At 43.0% G+C, this 19,710-nt stretch overlaps 2 protein-coding genes across 2 annotated transcripts in view; one reads left to right on the top strand and one right to left on the bottom strand.

Moving 5' to 3' along the window:
* Positions 1 to 15,774, top strand: part of PALS2 (protein associated with LIN7 2, MAGUK p55 family member) — a 120,503-nt gene extending 104,729 nt beyond the window's left edge. Inside the window, exons 15-16 of the mRNA XM_031455058.2 lie at positions 4,050 to 8,617; positions 15,576 to 15,774. The gene's annotated coding sequence lies outside the window, so the exon portion shown is untranslated. The remainder of the gene's footprint in view (positions 1 to 4,049; positions 8,618 to 15,575) is intronic.
* GSDME (gasdermin E) overlaps positions 2,286 to 19,710 on the bottom strand; it is a 52,999-nt gene continuing 35,574 nt past the window's right edge. Inside the window, exons 6-10 of the mRNA XM_031455062.2 lie at positions 17,551 to 17,715; positions 15,489 to 15,616; positions 14,722 to 14,917; positions 6,935 to 7,008; positions 2,286 to 4,106 (exon numbers count right to left, since the gene is read on the bottom strand). Coding sequence (XP_031310922.1) covers positions 3,876 to 4,106; positions 6,935 to 7,008; positions 14,722 to 14,917; positions 15,489 to 15,616; positions 17,551 to 17,715 — 794 coding nt within the window. The 3' untranslated portion in view covers positions 2,286 to 3,875. The remainder of the gene's footprint in view (positions 4,107 to 6,934; positions 7,009 to 14,721; positions 14,918 to 15,488; positions 15,617 to 17,550; positions 17,716 to 19,710) is intronic.

The raw sequence follows: 19,710 nt of genomic DNA, 5'->3' as shown, positions 1-19,710 counted from the left end.
TTGTTAGAGTTCACACGTAAGTGATATATAGTGTTTGTCTTTCTCTGACTTATTTCAGTAGGCATAATATTCTCTAGGTCCATCCACGTTGCTGTAAATGGCAGTATTTCATTCTTTTTTATGGCTGAACAATATTCTAGAGTGTGTGTGTGTGTGTTTCTTAATCTGGTTTTCTGATGGGCACTTGGGTCACTTCCATGTCTTGGTTATTGTAAACAGTGCAGCTGTGAACTGTAGGGTGCGTGTATCTTTTTGAATTAGTGCTTTTGTTTTTCTCTGGATATATACCCAGGAGTGGAATTGCTGAATTCCATGTTCTATTTTTAGTTTTTATGAGGAAACTCCATACTGTTTTCCATAGTGGCTACACCAGTTTACATTCCCACTAACCCTGTACAATGGCTCCCTTTTATCCACATCCTCTCCAACATGTTATTTGTAGACTTTTTGACAATGGCTATTCTGACCCATAATTGGCAACGCTGAGCACCTTTTCACGTGCTTCTTGGCCATCTGTATGTCTTCTCTGGAAAAATGTTCAAGTCTTATGCTGATTGTTTGATTGGATTATAGTTTTTTTTTTTTTCCAATATTGACTTGTATGAGCTATTTATATATTGTGGATATTAACCCCTTTTCTGTCTTTTTGCTTATCGATGGTTTTCTTTGCTGTGCAAAAACTTTGAAGTCCCATTTGCTTATTTTTGCTTTTATTTCTTTTGCCTTGGGGGACTGATCCTAGAAAATATTGCTATGATTTATGTCAAAGAGTATTTTCCCTGTATTCCAAAAGAATTAGGTTTATATAAAGTTGTCCCTCGATATCTACAGTTAGGCATCTGAAGACCGTGTAGTACTGTTATATTTTTTGAAAAAAACCTGCATATAAGTGGACCTGTGCAGATCAAGACTATGTTGTTCAAGGGTCAACTTTGGTTCATTCTTCCATCTTATACTATCTGTCAGTTTTCTATCACTGCAGGGACGAATTACCACAAACTTAGCAGCTTAAAACAAACTTATTGTCTCAGTTATGTAGGTCTGAAATCCAACATAAGTCCACTAGGCTAAAGTGAAGCTGTCTCCCTGGGCCTGCCCTGGCTCTTACCTTCGGTTCTGGAGGGGAATCGGCATCCAGGCTATTGCAGGTTGTTGCATGCTCTATCTCTAGTTCCATGCAGTTGTAGCACCAAAGTCCCCACTTCCTTATGGGCTATCTGATTGGACTACTTTCTCATTCTTGAACTGGCTCCCTCTGTCTTGAGAGCCAACAACAGCACTGAGTTCTTCTCATGCCTCATCTTTCCTGTGTTTTCTTTGGCCAGATCCCTCTCTCACTGACCCTTCTGTCTTCTAAGGGTACACTCAGATAATCCAGGATAATCTGTCCATCTCAATGTCCATAACCTTAAAAACATCTGTAAAGTCACTTTTTGCCAGGTAACATGTTCACAGGTTCTAGGGATTTATTAGGTCATGAATAACTTTTTAGGGGCCATTATCTGGCCATACCACACTAGCTAATCGTGCCCATGTTTCATCCAGTATCCATTTACATGAAGAGAAGTGGTTGTGGAAGTATCAGAGTTAAGATGGCTGTCCTGTTCTCTTCTAGGAAATACTACTGTATTTACTATCTGTTTTCTAGGTGTTCTGGGATACTAGAACTCATTTCCAAGCCTGATTCTTGAAAGAAGTATGGTTCTGGATCTCAAGCAATTAATAAGATTACATTTAAAATTAATTTTATTTAATGATGAGGATACTAGTTAGTTAGAAACATCTGGAGACCCAATCTCACCCTCCCTGGAGCCCAGCACTACCTTGCCCACCCCATCCCAGTGGGGGTCTGCTACATGTAGCATAGGGCTACATCCTTTTCACTAGCTAGTGTTTAAAACACAATCCAACAGAATCACTGGCCAGCCTTAGGGCAATTGTGGAAACAGACAAATGCCTTAATTGCTGTTTGATGTAACCCAAACTTTCAGCACTTCCTGCATGGCATCTTTTCTTTCTGTCTTAAGTCTGTCTTTAGTTTTTGATATTTGAGTGGATTTTTGTTATTTTTAACTCAGGATATTACATACAAGATTCTAACAGAAATAGAAGGGTGAACCCACTCAAACCTCTTGCCATAGCCTCTAAATCCTCTCCCCAAAGGAGACACTGTTAGGTTTCTTGTGAACTTTTAAATGAGATTACCCATGCAGTGTGATACCTTTTTTTACATGACACTATTAATGTGCTCTGCCTAAAGCACAGAGACCATTCAGGCTTACACATTCTGTCTGTAATGTGTTCTTTTATTTCAGAAAACCAGACAAAAGGTACGTACAGTGCCACCATTTTAGCACAACTGCTTTGAGTTTTGCTTGTTCCTGTCCAATTTGTGTATAAGGTGTTTTTTATGTTGTTGCCACCACAGTGTACAACTCTGTATCCCTTTTCCTCATGTAAGTATTTGCATAATATGTGCATATAATTTAGTCTCATTTTTAGTAGAGGTGATGAAAGGGTTTCATTTCTTCCTTATTAACATTTGTTAAACTTTGAAGCACAGAAAGGGATTAAGTAGGTGATGTTGGTACAGGTGCTGAGTAACAGCACGTTTCTCTCCAACAACTGCTATTCCTCATCCCTGCTGCCTCCTGCTCCTAAAGTAAGACAGATCCTAGCAGTGTTTAAATAGTCCAGGCTATTTATATAGAATGACATGAAAACAGAGTAAAAACAAAACATACACAGTTCGAAGTTTCCTTTGATACAGTATGTAGTATTTTACAAACTAAACATCCAGAATGCATGGAAAACCAGCACATTGCTCTAGACAAAGGATTGGTATGTTCATCAAAGCATGACAAATTCAAATAAAATGCTTATAGCTAGACCCTAAGAAAGGGTATCCTGCTATTAGGTTATTTATTAGCATAATTTTGTTTAGCAGAAGAATATGTGTACTCTAGTGGCATTTACAGTTCATTTTTCAGTCACTGCATAGCATACGGCACATCCAAAATGTAGCCTTCAATGAAGAGAAATTGCCTCCCCACAGCATTCACAATTTAAGATGAATTTTTGGATCAAAGTGTCAGCCTCATCTGTTTTTGTTTAAAAGAAAGTGGGAAATAGAAGAAAGTGATAGATAGACCCATTTTTCTGCAGAGACAAGGTCTCAATGTAAACTAGCTTAGAATTCTCAACCCTCCTCCAGCTTTTTGGATGGCTGGGGTCTAACTCAGACACTGGGTTAACAGCACAAGAGGGCCTCTTATGAAAATCTGTTCACCAGGTACCTGGTGGCTAAACTCAAAGTGATTCATAATGCAAAAAGTCACAACTTGTTAAACCGTTTTGTAAATGCACTTCCTCGATCAACGTTTAAGGGGGTGACCTAAGCCCCAAAGGCAGTATCTTAATGATGCCGAAAAATACCCTTCCTTGGCTGAGAATACATACAGGCAGACCTCAGAGATACTGTGGGTTCAGTTCCAGACTACCACAGGAAAGCAAGTCACACAAATGTGCTGGTTTCCCAGTGTATATATGTTTATACTGTCTTATAGTCTGTTAAGTGTACAATAGCATTATGTCTAAACAATGTATATAACTTAATTTTTTAAACTTTATTGCTAAATGCTAACCATCATCTGAGCCTTCAACAAGTCTTTTTGCTAGTAACAGCAAAGATCACCATAACAAATATATTTGATAATGAAAGCTCTGAAATACTGTGAGAATTACCAAAATGTGACACACAGACGTCAAGTGAGGAAATGCTGTTGGAAAAATGGTGCTGATAGTCTTGCTTGACAAGGGGTTGCCATCAACCTTCAATTTGTAGAAAATGCACTTCTAATCCACACATGACACTATTAATGTGCTCTGCCTAAAGCACAGAGTCCATTCAGGCTTATGTAAAGAATCAGTGGGGAAATGTTAGGGTCCTTCCGGGTGACAGCTTTTACAGATGACTGCTCTCTCTCCAGGTTAATGTCAGCTGAGGCAAACAGACGCTGCATGATCTCAAACCTTTCTGTGTCTTTCAGAGGAGCCAGGATTGGGTCTTCAAGATCAGACACGCCAGCATCAGATAGAGCATGGAGCTGAAATGACACATTTAAACAAACTCACCAAAAAACATAGAAAATCAGCATCATTGGATGGTAATGTTAGCACTTCTGGCTAACTATGGGAGGAAGAAAAATTAAGTTGTTGCTTAAATTCCGCAAATGAAGCAGAAAAACCCTTAAGATGTAACAAGATCTGTTTAGCCCAGGGCAAGACCTCAGGCCTGACTTCATCCACTTTGCCTGGAGTCCTCTCTTGGAATTACCACTCTCTGAGCTCCACCTTCTACTGGACCCATTAACTCCAGTGGATCAGAAAGGTCAGAATGCAGCTTGCTCATATACACAGCTTCAGCTATTAGAATTTCTTATTTACATGAACTCGTCAAAGGTAGGTACCAGTTTGTTTAGTTATGCTTCCTGCCTCAAGAACCTTTGTCTTTGCTCTTCCTTCTGCCTGCAGTATTCTTCCTCCAGCGTTCATAGAGAACTTTGCTTCTCATCTCTGAGCTGTCAGTTGAAATGCTCCATCAGAAGGGACCTTCCTGATCCTCCTACCCCTACATCCCAGCCACTGTTACATTATTTTATTGTCTTCATAGGCTTTCTGTATCTGAAATGATTAAACCTAAGCTGCCCAGGAGAACAGGGTCTCGGCCTGTCATGCGCCTGCCTAGAACACAGACCCTCAAGGCATTGAAAACTGGTTCTTCAGCAAGGTCAGTTCAAACTCTGCTTTAATTGCAACTGCTCAGAACATCTAAAACTTTGCTTTTAGGGTCTTGAGACACTTGTTTTTTAAATAAGCATTCAGAACCAGATCAGATGAATAATGTAGACAGTAAAATTTACAATAAAAAAATGAAGTGAGCCTATAAAGTATGGGTGAATTTTAACTGAATCTGAAGGGAATGCAAAAGAATTCCAGAAATGTTCTGAGCAATGTTAACCTTACTGAAAATAATATTCACAGCTTGCACAAGCACCACATCTCAGCGATTAAGAATGAGCTCCAGTGGCAGAGGCTGAAGCCTGCTAGCAGCACAGCGGGCTGGGTCCCGGGTTGGTGGCCAGGGGCCCAGAGGCACTTCTAGGTGTGAGAGAGATTACAGTCAAGGGGGTGGAGGCAAAATTAACATTCTCTCTTGATGATTCTAACACCTTCTTACCAGTTCTTTCACCAGTTTGCAAGTGTGTTAGTGTATCTGACAAGGTTCTTGCCAAAGCCCCCCAGAAAGCCTCTCTAAAAGTTACTCTGGCCAACAGCCGAGAAAAGACAGGAATGCAGGTAGGTTTTGTTCCTTGTTCTGAGTAAAACCCTATAAGAAACATAAGATGCCCAAAATCCTTCAAGAGGCAGGACGTCTGTTGTCCTAAAAGGTGTTGTGGTATCTAGGGGAGATTATGTGAAGAAAGTCAGGAAGGTCTTTAAAGAAAAAATATTTCTTTGTTTACGTTGAGCAGCGTAGTTTTGCACCAAAGCAGAACACTAGCAGTGCTGGAACTCCAAGTGCGTCCTAACGGCCACTCTTAGAGCACAGACAGAGCAGAACCTGGGAGCAACACAAAGCTCAACTCCTAGAACTGACCTGCAAGGAAGATGACAACTAAGGGTGAGTTGGGAGAGGGAGTTAACTAATGTGGTCGTTGCCATATGTTCTTGTTCATATACTTCCTGAATGCAAGTGATGATGCTGCAAAAGGGAACTGGGCTGTGAAAGCAGAGCTGCTGTTGTGCTCGTCGTTGCAAACAGTTAGATAATGATTCATAGCGTTTCCGTAACCAAACTGCGCCACTAGCCTTCATCCTCAGCTGGCTGCAGCACAGCCGCATGCTGGTTCATTTTCAAGTAGTTCGGTTTTTGTGGTCAAAGCACAAGAAAGCAGCATTCCTCTGGGAGGGTAGAGTCTGCTTTCGGTTGGAATGGTATCTAAACTGCTCCTTGGAATGATGCCTTGCTGCAGTCTTTGGTACTTCTTTGCATAGCAAAGACACCCAAAGCCCCTAACCATGGTGCCCCAAGTTCCCAGAGTGGCTGTGTAGCAAACTGCAGGGTCCTATCGAGGTCGTCTGCCCCAACACCTGCTTCCCAGATCTGAGAGCAGAGCACGGTGCTTTGGTCCTTTGGGTCTACAAAGCACGCTGGCCTTGTCCCTAGTACCCAGGTCTCACAATAATGCAGCCAGGCATGCCTGCTCCGTCCCAGGCTGAGTGACACCTCCAGAAGCTACTTGAGCTGCCCCACTAGAGTGTCTTCTCAGGCGGCCTACTGATGATTCCTTCTATTAATGACCCAGTTTGTAATTTTAAAAGGAAAAGCTTAACCTTGACTCTCTCGGAGCCAAATTTATCATTACCTAACTCTTGCTCTTTCCATGACATTTCCTGAGAGCATGAAGCGAATGAAATGTCTCTGGAGACAAAGCAGTCCTCTTGAATACCTGGTGAATTTGATACAGAGCTGACTCAAACTGATCCAGCCATGGAACTGCCATTGCAAGTAATATGGTGCCAGGCCCCTTCCCTACAATGTTGCACTAAGCCTTGGTCGAAATTCTCCAAACAGTGTAAAAAGCATGAGATGTGGAGTCTAAAGACAAGGTTGGAGTCCTAGCCTTGCTAGCCAGTTCAGAGAACAGCTTTCCCTCTGTGCCTCAGTCTTCTTGTGGGGATGGGTGTGTGATGTAAGCTAGGTGTAAAAAAAAAAAAAGAAAAAGAAAAAGAAAAAGAAAGTAGGGTTGATAATACCTGTTTAACCTGTTCTGAATGAGAAAGCCTAGAGAGTTTTATCAGCTGTTAGGTGTCCATCTCTTCATTTCCCTGTTCCTGCCCATCCCCAGGTCCCACGGAGGAAGTTCCTTACCAAGTGGCACAGTGTAGGAATAATCCGGAGCTTACAGCAAGTGCCCAGCAGAGCTGCTGCATTATCTGGCATTTCTGCAGGAGACAAAAAAAAATCAGTTACTGTCAAAAAAAAAAAAAAAACACAAAGATCAAAATCCATGGAAACAGCTAGCCCCTGTGTTGTACCTTATGTACAATGTATGTGTAATTTATATATCCTCTGCCCGGCTGGCAGAGGATATATGCTAACTGTAGAATAAATGAGTGAATAGGGCTAAGCAGGCAGCAAAGGCCTTGTATAAGATAGATACAGGGACCAGGTAACTGCTGTCTGCTCACTGTAGGATATTATTCCTTGACATTCAATTGGCCAGTCAGGAATAACTACAGACTCAGGGAAAGGTGAATCAGCATGGGAAGGTAGAAGGAATCTGGGATTTGGTGACCAAAGAGCTATGCTGAAGCCCAGGACTGTGCAGGGTCCCCCCGCCCACCGTTAGCTCAACACAAGGACCCCGATGGCAGAGAGGGTTGGCACAGAGCTGTGTGAGGCTGGAGGCTGCACCAGAAGTGTCCTTGCCAAGCTTTTGGAAAAGGAAATCCAGATCAATATTATTTAAAACCGGTCTTCAATACTTCCCAGGGTAAAAGAGATACAGTTGCTAAAAGTTTTGAGCTGATACGGCAGAGGAGGGTAAAAAAAAAGTCACCTGCTCAGTCATCTAGCCCAGGGAACACTAAAGAACTCTTTCCATCTCCTGCATTCATTAGCAGTCTTACGTATAAACAGCAGCGAGTGGAGGCTGTGACCCGGCAGAGTACGAGGAAAACATGGTCCTTTCCCAAGAGAGGAAGACTGTTAGGAGGGGCAGCCCCAAGGTACAGGCCCACCAGAGAATCCCCTAAATTGCATTTAAATGTTGTATGTGCATTTGCCTACAGAGAGGCTCCAGTTTTCAACAAATCCTCAAGGAGCCCTGATCCCAAATCAGAAAGATGAAGACGGTAAATGTGTGTGGCCCTATAGAAACATCACAGGACTGGGAAGGGCAGGGACAAAGTCACCTGGGACATGATGTCCTGGCTGAGCTACTGTTACAAGCCATCTCACCTGTTCCTGTTTCCATTCCTTCACTTTCCATGTGGCTCTTGTGTCCCATGTAATCATCATCCCTTACTCTTGGAAATGCTTTAATTACATGTGACTCAATGGCCATTCACTATTTTGAGTGGGATGCTAGCAACACGGGAAAGAACAGCATCTGCTTACAGCGCTTACCAACTAATTCTACTTGATGCTAATTCCCTCGAGGGTGGGGATGATTTTTCTCAGCACCGAGCAATTCCTAAAACACAGTAGAGGCTTTTTCAATGCTTCTTGAATTGAAATGATTTCTTTTGATCTTTCATATTCTTACTCTGTTTTACAAACGAGACCTGGGAAGTTCATGCCTAAGGTCACAAAATGGTAGAGGCCGTGTTCCAGGAGGCAGGCCAGAGGCAGAGACTGAAGGGCTTTAAACAAGGTGAGCAGGAGGACTCCGGCCCAAAGTGGCAACGTGGGAAGATCCTGGACTCACCTCCTCCCGCGGACAGATGGCATCTACGGCTACATACGGAACAGCTTCCTCTGAAAAAACTCCAGCCTACCTGAGCAACTCCTACATATCAGATGAACAAGAAAAAGCCTACATCAAAGCAGGTAGGAAAGGCTGAGACCCAGGCTCTCTGTGGGTGTCTGCGCCATGGGTGGGATTTACAATCAGGAGGGAACTCAAAACCCAAGCTTCTCCCTGTGAAGCAAAGGGTTTGAACCCCACATCAGCACCCCAACCTGCACCAGACAAGCCTCCCACACACCTAGCTTTGAAAACCAATGGGGCTTGTGTCCATGAGACCCAAAAACCTCTAGTGAGCTGAGAAATAGTGCTTAAAGGGCTCATATGTGGACTCACCCACCCCAGGGCCTAGCACAGAGGCAGCCATTTAAAAAGCACCCACACTTTCTGTGAAAGAGGCTTATTTGTTATCATAAAGCGTTAGCCTGAGGGGCAGGCATCTAATTTAACACGAGTCTAGGGACCTGCTTGTGTACTCTCTGGGGATGGAGGCCCTCAGGCACCCTCCCTCTGCCATACTCCAGAGCACCAGTATCTCCCAGGGGAGAGCTACTGCACACATCTGGTGCCCTGGTTTTGTGGCTGCCACCCGGGAAACACCCCTTGACTGTGTGGCTCTCCTGGCCAGCAGGACTTGTGTTCCTGCGTCCCACAGAACTGTAACAAGCAGACCGTTATTAGCCAGCTCCTACCCCAGGGCACTGTCAAACAGCAGACTGAAACACCCCACCCCCGTCTTTCTGTGAAAGAGGCCTGTTTGCTTGCTGAGGGGCAGGCTTCTGGTTTGACACACATCTAGGGGCTTGCTCTCAGGGAAGAGAGGCCGATGGTTCTTACCTTTGTGCTCTCCATCTGCTTAGTTCCTCTTGGAAAGGAGGTTGTACAATCATCTGGCTTATGATTTGCGTGACTGCCACACAGGTGACACTTCTAGGTCACCTAGCTCTCTGGTGGCTAGCAGAATTTACACTTGTGGTCTGTATATATTGTATATTTTAAAAGCTGCTGCCTCGAGAGTCTAGCTTCTAATTAGCCTGAATCCAGTTGCTGACTGAAATCCTCAGTATTGGGAGCCACTAAAACAGGCTGTTTAGACAATCACTAAGGTCTGAGAGACAACCAAGAGCTAGGGCAAGGTTTAACAAGAAGGTGATCTCTTACATGAGGCACCAAGACTAGGAGAGATGACTGTCTTATCTTATGCATGGAAACAAACACAGAGTCAAGGAAAATAAAGAAACAGGAATATGTTTCAAATAGAAGAACAAGATAAAACCTTAAGAAAAAAATCCTTAATGAAAAGAATATAAGTGATTTACCCAATAAAGTGTCCAAACTATGGTCATAAAGATGATTACCAAGCTTGGGAGAAGAACGGATGAACACAATGAGAACTTTAACAAAGATGTAGTAGATATAAGAAAGTACCAAATAGAAGTCACAAAGATGAAGAATACAATAACTGAACTGAACCAGACACTAGAGGGTTGCAACATAGACTAGATGATGAATATGATAAAGCAGAAGAGCACTAAATTCTAAGACAGGGCAATGGAACTCCCCCCGGAAAAAAGAGAAGGAAAAAAGAAAGAAAAAAAGTGAATGTAAGGAACTATGCTACACCATCAAGCAACCCAATATATCAGGGTCCCAAGAAGAAGACAGAAAGGGGCACAAAATGTATTTGAAGAAATAAGGGCTGAAAACTTCCCTAACCTGGGGAAGAAAAGAGACATTCAAATCCAGGAAACTGAGTTCCAAATAAGAGGAACCCAAAGAGACCCACAGCACAACACACTATAATCACAATGTCAAAAGTTAAGGACAAGGAGAGACTCTTAAAAGCAGCAAGAGAAAAACAACTTGTTACATACAAGGCTCCATAAGGGCTATCAGCAGATTTTTCAGCAGAAACTTTGCAGGCCAGAAGGGAATGGTATGATATATTCAAAATGCTGAAAGAAAAAACTTGCAACCAGGAATACTCTACCTGGCAAAGTTGTCATTCACAATTGAAGGAGAGAGAATTTTCTAGACAAGCAAAGGCTGAAGGAATCCATCACAACTAGACCAGTCTTGTAAGAAACGTTACAGGGACTTATTTAAGCTGCAATGAAAGGGTACTAATTAGTAACAGAAAAACAGATATTAATATAAGTCTTGCTGGTAAAGGCAGATTACTCAGTTATAAAACTAGTGTGACGTTAAAAGACAAAAATAGTAAACTGTAACTATAATAATTTAAGTGGTACTCAAAATAGAAAGATATAAATTATCATACCATAAGGGGGGAGTAAAACTGTAGAGCTTTTGAATGCGTTCAAACTTAAGTTGTCACCAACTTATAACTGTCTATTCTAAGTTGGTATGTAATCCTCAAAAAACCTACAGGAGATGCACAAAAAAATAGGAATCTCAGCATACCACTACAGAAAATTGTATCACAAAGGGAGAGAGCAGGACAAGAAAAGAACAAAGAACTACCAAAGAGCCACAAAGTAATCGACAAAATGGCAATAAGTATACATCTGTCAGTAATCACTTTAAATGGACTAAATTCTCCAATTAAAAGAGTGGCTGAATGGATTTTTTTTTTTTTAAAGACTATGTATGATGCTGCCTACAAAAAGTGTCATTTCAGATGTAAGGACATACGCATTCTAAAAGTGAAGAGATGGAAAAAGATATCCCATGCAAATAAAAACCAAAAGAAAGTTGGGGAGGCTATCTTTATATCAGCCTAAATAAACTCTAAAACAAAGATTGTAACTAAGAGACAAAGTAGGGCATTACATAACGATAAAGGGGTCGATGCAACAAGAGGATATTAACACTTGTAAATATTTATGCACCTAAATATACAAAGGAAATATTAACAGACCTAAAAAGAAATAGAGGGCAATAAAATAATAATAGTAGGGGACTTTAATACTCCACTTTCATTGATGCGTAGATCATCAGTGAACAGATCATCCAGACAGAAAACCAGTAAGAAAACAGTGACCTTAAATGACACATCAGATAGATTTTAACAGATCTATGCAGAACATTCCATTCAAAAGCAACAGAATATACTGTTCCCAAGGATACATGGAACATTATCCAGGACAGATCATATTTTACACTACAAAAGAAGTCTTAATAAATTTAAGAAAGACTGAACTCATCAAGCATCTTCATGACCACAGTGGTCTAAAACTAGAAATCAGTTACAAGAAGAAAACTGGAAAAGTCAGACATGTGGAGATTAAACAACATGCTACTGAGCAACCAATGGGGCAAAGAAAAAGATCAATAGAAAAAAATGAACACCTTTAGACAGATGAAAATACAACATATCAAAATTTATGGGATGTAGCAAAGACAGTTCTAAGAGAAAAGCTCATAACAACAAATAGCTACCTCAAGAAACAAGAAAAAATCTCAAACCACCTAACTACATCTCAAAAAATAGAACAAATGAAAGGGAACGAAGGAAGGGCATCACAAAGATCAGAGTGGAAACAAACAAAATATAGACTAACAGATAAAAGGGGGGAAAAAAATCAATGAAACTAAAAGCTGGTACTTTGAAAAGATAATTAACAAACCTTTAGCTAGATTCACGAAGAAAAAAAGAGGACTCAGAAATGAAAGAGGAGACATTACAACTGATACCCCAGAAATACAAAAGATCGTGAAGACTACTGTAAATAATCGTATGCCAAAAAATACTGGACAACCTAGAAGAAATGAATAAATTCCTAGAAACATAAAATCAGGAATAGAAAATCTGAAAAGACCACTACTAAGGAGGTTGAGTGTGTGATCAAAAACCTCCCAACAAACAGAAAGTCGAGGCTTAGATGGCTTCACTGGTGAATTCTGCAAACATTTAAAGAAGGCTTAATACCAATCCTTCTCAAATTCTTCCAAACTCATTTTATGAGGCCAGCATTACCCTAATACTAATACCCTAAAAATCAGACAAGGACATCACAAGAAAATTACAGACCAATGCCCCCGATGAACGTAGTGCAAAAATCCTCAACAAAATATTAGCAAACCAAAGTCAAGAATACATTAAAGGGATCATATTGCATGATCAAATGGGATTTATTCCAAGGATGCAGGGGCAGTTCAACATCTGCAAATCAATCAATATGATACACCATACTAACAAAACGGTGGATAAAAATCTTATCCCAGTGGGCGCAGAAAAAAGCATTTATCAAAACTCCACATCCATTTATGATATAAACTCTCAGCAAAGTGGGTATTAGAGGGGACATAACACAACGAAAGTCATACATGACAAGCTCATAGCTAACATCATACTGGTAAAAAGTTGAAAGCTTTTACTCTTAAGATCAGGAAGAAGACAAGGAAGCCCACTCTTACTACTGTTAGTCAACATAGTATTTGGAAGTCCTGGCCAGAGCAGTTAAGCAAGAAAAGGAAATAAAAGGCATACAAACTGGAAAGGAAGAAGTAAGGCTTTCATTATTTATACATGACATGATATTACATATAGAAAACCCTAAATACCACAACAAACCGCTTAAAACTAACAAAATCACTAAAGTTGCAGGATCAAAATCAGTATACAAAAATCTGTTGCATTTCTGTACACTAGTAACAAACTATTAGAAAGAGATATTAAGAAAAAAATCCCATTTACAATTGCATAAAAAGAATAAAATACCTTGGAATAAATTTAACTGTGGTGGTAAAAGACCGGTACACTGAAAACTCTAAGACATTGATGAAACAAATTGAAAACAAATAAATGGAAAGATATTTCATGCTCATGGATTGGAAGAATACTGTTAAAATATTCATACTGCCCAAAGCAATTTGCAGATTCACTGCAGCCAGCCTCTATCAAAATTTCAAAGGCATTTTTCACAGCACTAGTACAAACAATTGGATAATTTATTTAGAACCATAAAAGATCCTGAAGAGCCAAAGCAATCCTGAGATCAAGAAAGAAGAACCAAGCTCGAGGTGTCATGTGCCCTGATTTCAAACTCTGTTGTAAAGCTGTAGTAATCAAAGTCATATGATCTCGGCATAGAACGTTAGACACATGGATCAGTGGAACAGAACAGAGAGCCAGAAATAAACCCATGCATGTATGGTCAATTAATTTACAGCAAAGCTAAGAACATACAATGGAGAAAGGACCGTCTCTTCAATACATGGTGTTGGGAAAACGTGACATCACTGATCCATCCAGCCTTTTGATGAGAAATATTTCAATAAGTAATAGAGGATGTGAAGAAAAGGCTTCTCACAGCTGGAGAACTCTGGCCTACAGGGTAGCTCCTGACAGAATTCCTGTATTTAAAGACTAACATACTGATTAACATTGGGAAAAGGTCTCACCTCCCATCCCAGTCAAGACTTTTACCCCTAAATTGGAACAAGACATAATGCATACATTCATCAGCATATGGAGCTGAGAGAGGCATTTACTTTGATTAATTCTTTAAAACCTGAAAATTTCTGGGCCTTTGTTCCTGTGTGGTGCTGGGGAGGAACTCTGACTGCATCAGGAACTCAGTGCCCTGACTGACATCACCTCGAAGGGAAGCTGTGGGGCCTGAGAGACTGGCCTGGTGGAGCCGAAAGCCCAGTGGCCTCGTGCGGATGACGACAGACACTCTGGATGGGCGCGTAGAGGAGCGGCAGGGCGGGCTCCACTGCTCTCACTGGTAGGGCATTTCAGGATGGGTGTGGAGGTTGCGGGGCATGGGATGATCTCTGCAGCTTCCCTGCCCTAAGGGCCACAATGCTGCACTCAGCGTGGGCTGGTAAGTTCGCAGAGAGGAACAAGAGGATCAGAAGGACTGAGACACGGGGGGAGAGAGCAGCTGCCGAATGAAAGCCACTGCCACTCAGCGGTGCCAGGCATCAAGTGTGAGTCACAGACTGCGTCTGAGGAAATGCGTTCCCGTGTTGGTGGGGGTGGGGGCGGGGGGTAATGCCCAAAGACAGCCTGCCCTGGAGGAGGAAAGGAAAGTGCTCTCCAGTAAGTGGAGGAGGCTGGCAGCCCACAGGCCTCCTTCCTACTCAAGTTCGTGACTTCACGGCAACCATGGAAGTTTCCTTGGCCTTCCACGTACCCTCCCTGCAACTGCTTGAAATCTTCCACAGTGAGCAAAGCAATTTAAAAGAAATAGCATTTCTTTCCTTTTTTCCTTACCTGACAGTGCACTGACCAAGAAGTAGGCCGTAGAAAAGAGTTTCCGGTTGCTGACCACATCCTCTGGGCCTGGACACCCGCCCTGCACGCCACACCCCACCAGCTTCAGGAAAACCATGAGGTCCTGCTGCTGTGAGGGCTTCAGCTCCCCCAGCCCCGCCAGTGGGGGCCACAGGCTGCTGACCACGTTGTCACACTGTGGGGAGGAGAAAAGAGACGTAGTGAAGCTATAGGCCAAGCCGGGCACAACCCAGGCCTCTGCCCCACGACACACAACCCTGTGGTGAGTCCACAGTGGCCCCCAAAATATATGTCCACCTGGAGCTTCAGAATGAGACCTTATTTGGAATCTTTCCAAATGTAATTAAGGTAAGGATCTCAAGATCATCCTAGGTTAGGGTGGCCCCAAACCAGTGGTGGGTATCCATTAAGAGAAAGAAAGTGAGACAACATGTGAAGACAGTAGATACTTCAGCAGTGTGGCCACAAGCCAAGGAATGCCAGGGGCCACCAGAAGCTAGAGAAGAATCCAGGATTCTCCCCTGGAACCTGTAGGGGAAGCATGGCATGATGACACCTTGACTTTAGATTCCTGTCGCCCAGAAGTGCAGTTTGTGGTATTTGTCACAGCAGCCCTAGGAAACTAATACACCCTCTGTTCCTCACGCCGGCCACCTTCCTGCAGTTAGAACACTAAGGGCCTGGGAGTTAAAAAAAAGAAGCTTTTAGGGTTAAAAGGAGATGCTTAGAGATGCTTCCAGTCTTACCACTTGTTCCAGGACTACGAGTAATTCTTCATCAAACAGGATCGCCTGGAGGACGTTGTTCAGAGCTGTCTGTTGTTTCTCTGGCAGCTCCACAAAGGGATGGAAGTTCCTCTTCAGGAGCAGAGTGGCTGTGAAAGCAAAAGATCGTACCCGGTCTCATGACTTACCTCAGAACCAGACCAGCAACTCTTGCTTTTTATAGCTAATTGTCCTCCTTTCTTTCACAGACACTTCCAGCTGCACAGTCAGTCATGGAACTCAGAAATAAAGGATGAATTAAATACCACCGTCTGTGTTTTTCACCAAACTACTAAAGGAAGAAAGAAGGAAGGGAGGGAGGGGAGACAGAAAAGTGGGAAGCCAAGTTCTCACTTCACTCTTTTCCCTGATGACTCACTAAACATTAAGTCCAATCAGTTATTTTCTGGAAAAGACATTTAGAATCCTCTTTAGCATGATTTCTGTAAAAGCAAATTATCAAGGCTAAGTTACTAAACATCAGTCAGTACTTTTATAAAGCTTCAGAACCATGTAAATTCCAAAATACATTATTTTTTATGTCTTTCTAATACGCTGCAGATTTTGTATCATATACTATTAAACACACACTTTTGAAGGGGCTGACGCCCAATTTTCATGGCAAACAGCTATTCCACTTTCTCCATTCTTCACCCATCCTGGAGAATGGGTACGCCGGCCCACCGAGCTGCGTTACTCACATCCTCTGCAAGATGCTTGAGCCTCTCCCCTTAGAATTTCCCTTTTTTATTTAGAATTTCCCCTTTTTATTTAAGATGGTCAAAAGCTTCTAGTAAATTAAGTCCAGTGGGGATTTAAAAACAAGATTTAGTAAACCAAAGCTTTGGGATACATATATTAATACATAAATGCACCACCTCCACCGATATCAAATTCCACCAAAAATTATACTCAAAAAACTGCCCTATAAGCACAGCTAGGTCTTTGCCAGCCCCAGCCTCGAGAGAAGGGCTGTCCTGGCTGGCCTGGGATCCAGGGGCACAGAGGCAGGCCCCCACCCTGGGCTGACTAGAACGGCCAACTTACAGGGTGGACTTTGGGAAAGGAAATTACAAGGAAGCTCAGTCAGCCTACAGACTATCTAGTCACCTCCCCGCAGTGCAGCTCAAGGCTGCAGCCCCCCTGATGCTGTGGTTCTAACCCATGACACTGACATGGCTTAAGTGGCCGCTGAAAGAAAAATCACACCTAATTATCAGGAGGGGGCCCTGCAGTCCTGCATTCCATGGGAAAGCCTTAAGATGGGGCCTTCACTGCCATTTCCATCAACACTGACAATTCTGCTACAAAAACAAAAGCATCCGTCTTCTGGTTTGGGACTCATTGAAGCGCCATTGATCAATCTCTCTTCTTACCCCTCAAGCCAGAAAGAGGGATTCTGAGCTGCTCCTAGCTCTTTTCACTAAGCTCTGATTAATCGCTTCTCTTTTTCCCTGCCCATCTCCTCTTCTACCATATACTGCATTCCCACTAATCCCCACCCCCACAAAAAAACTTAATAAAACACAGTGATAATGAGGAGCAAAAGGAATTGCTGTGAGCAAGTCACAAGTAGTCCCGTCCTCCCCTCTGGATGCCTTGCCACCATATGGCTTCATGCCACATGGGTAAGGGCCTGCAGGGGATCATTTTGTACTGCTGACAAAAAGTTGCTTTTCTTGGCAGTGAAGCCCAGAATATAATGAAACATGCAAAAGTTGGGTTCCTTCCTTGCTGTGGACTAGGTACTCCTGGTAGTCAGCAAGGCTCCCAAGGTTCAAATGAAAACAAAAATGCGAGGCTGCTGACTCTTCCCCTCCTCAGTCTCCCATCTGTCCTTACACCTCCACGACCTGAGGTTCCCTCAGCTCTGACCAAGCTGAGTCCTGCTGAGTGAACCAGAACTGACTCAGGCCCTGTCCTCTCTTCTCAGATGTTTTCCGTGAAGTCACTGAGGAGTTGCTGCTCCTGAAGGCCCCCTCGTCTCCTGGAGTGTAGCACTCAGTCATCATCAGCTCCCCATGCCCCACCCTGCTGGCAGTACCTCGTTTTAAAGCACTCAGCGGCCCATCCGGAGCAGACGGCCCTTGCCCTGCATCCGGCATGTCCCAGAACACAAACTCTCGGAAGGGCAGGGGGTCCAGGAAGGCAGAGTCGCTCCTCCTCTCCTGCTCAAAGCCGCCATGCTTCCCTTGTAGAAGGCAGAATTCTGTAATGTGGGAGAAAAGGACAAGTCGGGGTGTAAGGGTCGGCCTTGCTGGCACATCTCAGACCCAGCCTTACCTAAATCAGGCAGGGCAGGAAGACACGTCCACCCACTTCTTATACATTATGCTATCTGACCAAAAGTCAGCCACTTCCTACAAATACAGGAGAAATGGCTGTTCTTAACATAAGGCTCTCTGCGGTGTCCTCTTTGAACAGGCAGGAAGAATCTTTCAAATGTTAGAATTATTTCCTTAGCCAAGTTGGAACAAACTAACTCCAACAAACAACTCATCATATATAACTGAGTAAATCTGATTGACAAATTTGTTTCAACTGAACTGATATCACAGAGTTATTGACAATATATTTAGGTGCACAAGCAGTTATGTTATATGGCTCTTGGAGAGTTGATAAATGGAGTAATACACAGCAACAAAAAATAAACTACTGATTTCTGCAATTATATGACAAATCTTACAAACATGTTGAGTGGAAAATCCAGATACAAAAGAAAATATTCTACATGAATCTAAAGGCAAAACTAGACTTTTTAAGAAAGTCTTATCTTTTAGAGATATTTCAATATTTATAGACAAAACAATATAATGCCTGTAATTTGCTTCAAAGTGACTGAGTAGAGATGGTGAAGTAATTGAATGGAGATGATGAAGTTATAAATGAAACATGAATTGCCTTTGTTACTGAAGCTGGACAGTAGGTACTCAGGGTTCATTATATGATCTCTACTGTTGAGCATGTAATTTTCTGTAATAAAAAGGTTTTTTAAAATAATAAAAAGAAATACTCCTTCGACACGTCCACATTTGAGAGCCCAAGTAAGGTATCTAAGTTGTAGGTAAAAATGCAACAGTTATTATGTCCTTGCTAAGCAACAGCAGTGCATGAACTCAAGAATGAGTGTTCTTCTTATGCTACTATTTAATTTGTGTACAGGTTATGGAGTAAAAATGTGGCTGAGACTGTTACTTGCATAACACATGGAAGGTAGGGGGATTAGCACGTAGTTCCAATTGCTGTGAGCACTAATAACATCCATAAAGATAGGATGGCTGTCTAAAGGCAAATGAAACCATCTTCGTTTACTTACCCAACCCACCCAAACTCACGAGCATCCAGGGTGCCCCGGTTCACTGTGCCCTCTGCACCTGGCACTGAGGTGGATGAGCATGAACCGGCCCCCAGCTAATGCTCCCAAGGACAGACACCATGACCATTAACACAGCCTCGAGTCCTGCCAAGAGCCCTGTGGGCCCCACCCGCTGCTTCAGGAGCCCACGCACCACCCTTCCTTTACACATGCACAGCCCCCTACATGCTGATTCCTTCATTCTTTGCAGAATCAGGCACTGTGTGAGGAGCCGGAGATACAAAAGGCCTACATCCCAGGCCTGGACACTATGATACGAGTGGGGCCAGGGGTGACATGGTGGTGCTGCAGGAGGTGGACAGATCACTGAAGCCAGAGTGGCAGGTGTGGAGAGAGAACCAGAAAAGGTTTCTTGGACAAAGCAGTGTCTGAGTAGCCTCCTAAAGGTTCACTGGGAATCAGCTGGGCAAAGAGGCAGGGAGTGCGCTCCAGACAGGCTCCCGGATAAGCGAGAGTGGACTGTTCGCAGACGGTGGGGTAACTTGGGCCAGATCACTGCGTTGGGAGCCGCTGGTGAGAAGGCAGGCTGGACACACACCGGGGCTGGGCCACAACGTGCCTGGAAGTGCAGACTTTATCTGCAAAGGGAGCCTCCATAAGGTGTTTGAGCAGGTGAGTGATGTGACCGAATAATCACATTAGCTACACTGCTAGGATGGAACAGACGGGAAAGATTCAGACAAGCAGAGGAGCCAGTTAAGAGTCTGCAGTGGGGGCGGGGCAGGGGATGTTCGCGTCCCGCCCATGGACCTGCAGAGAAGTGCACAGACCCAGGCGGGTGGGAAGCACAAGTTCTCCTGACAGGCGCCCCATCAGAAGTCTGCTGAA

Source organism: Camelus dromedarius, chromosome 7 (genome assembly GCF_036321535.1).
Source record: "Camelus dromedarius isolate mCamDro1 chromosome 7, mCamDro1.pat, whole genome shotgun sequence".
Classification (NCBI taxonomy): domain Eukaryota; kingdom Metazoa; phylum Chordata; class Mammalia; order Artiodactyla; family Camelidae; genus Camelus; species Camelus dromedarius.
The sequence above is the reverse complement of the archived record's forward strand: the minus strand, read 5'-3'. Positions and strand labels throughout refer to the sequence as shown.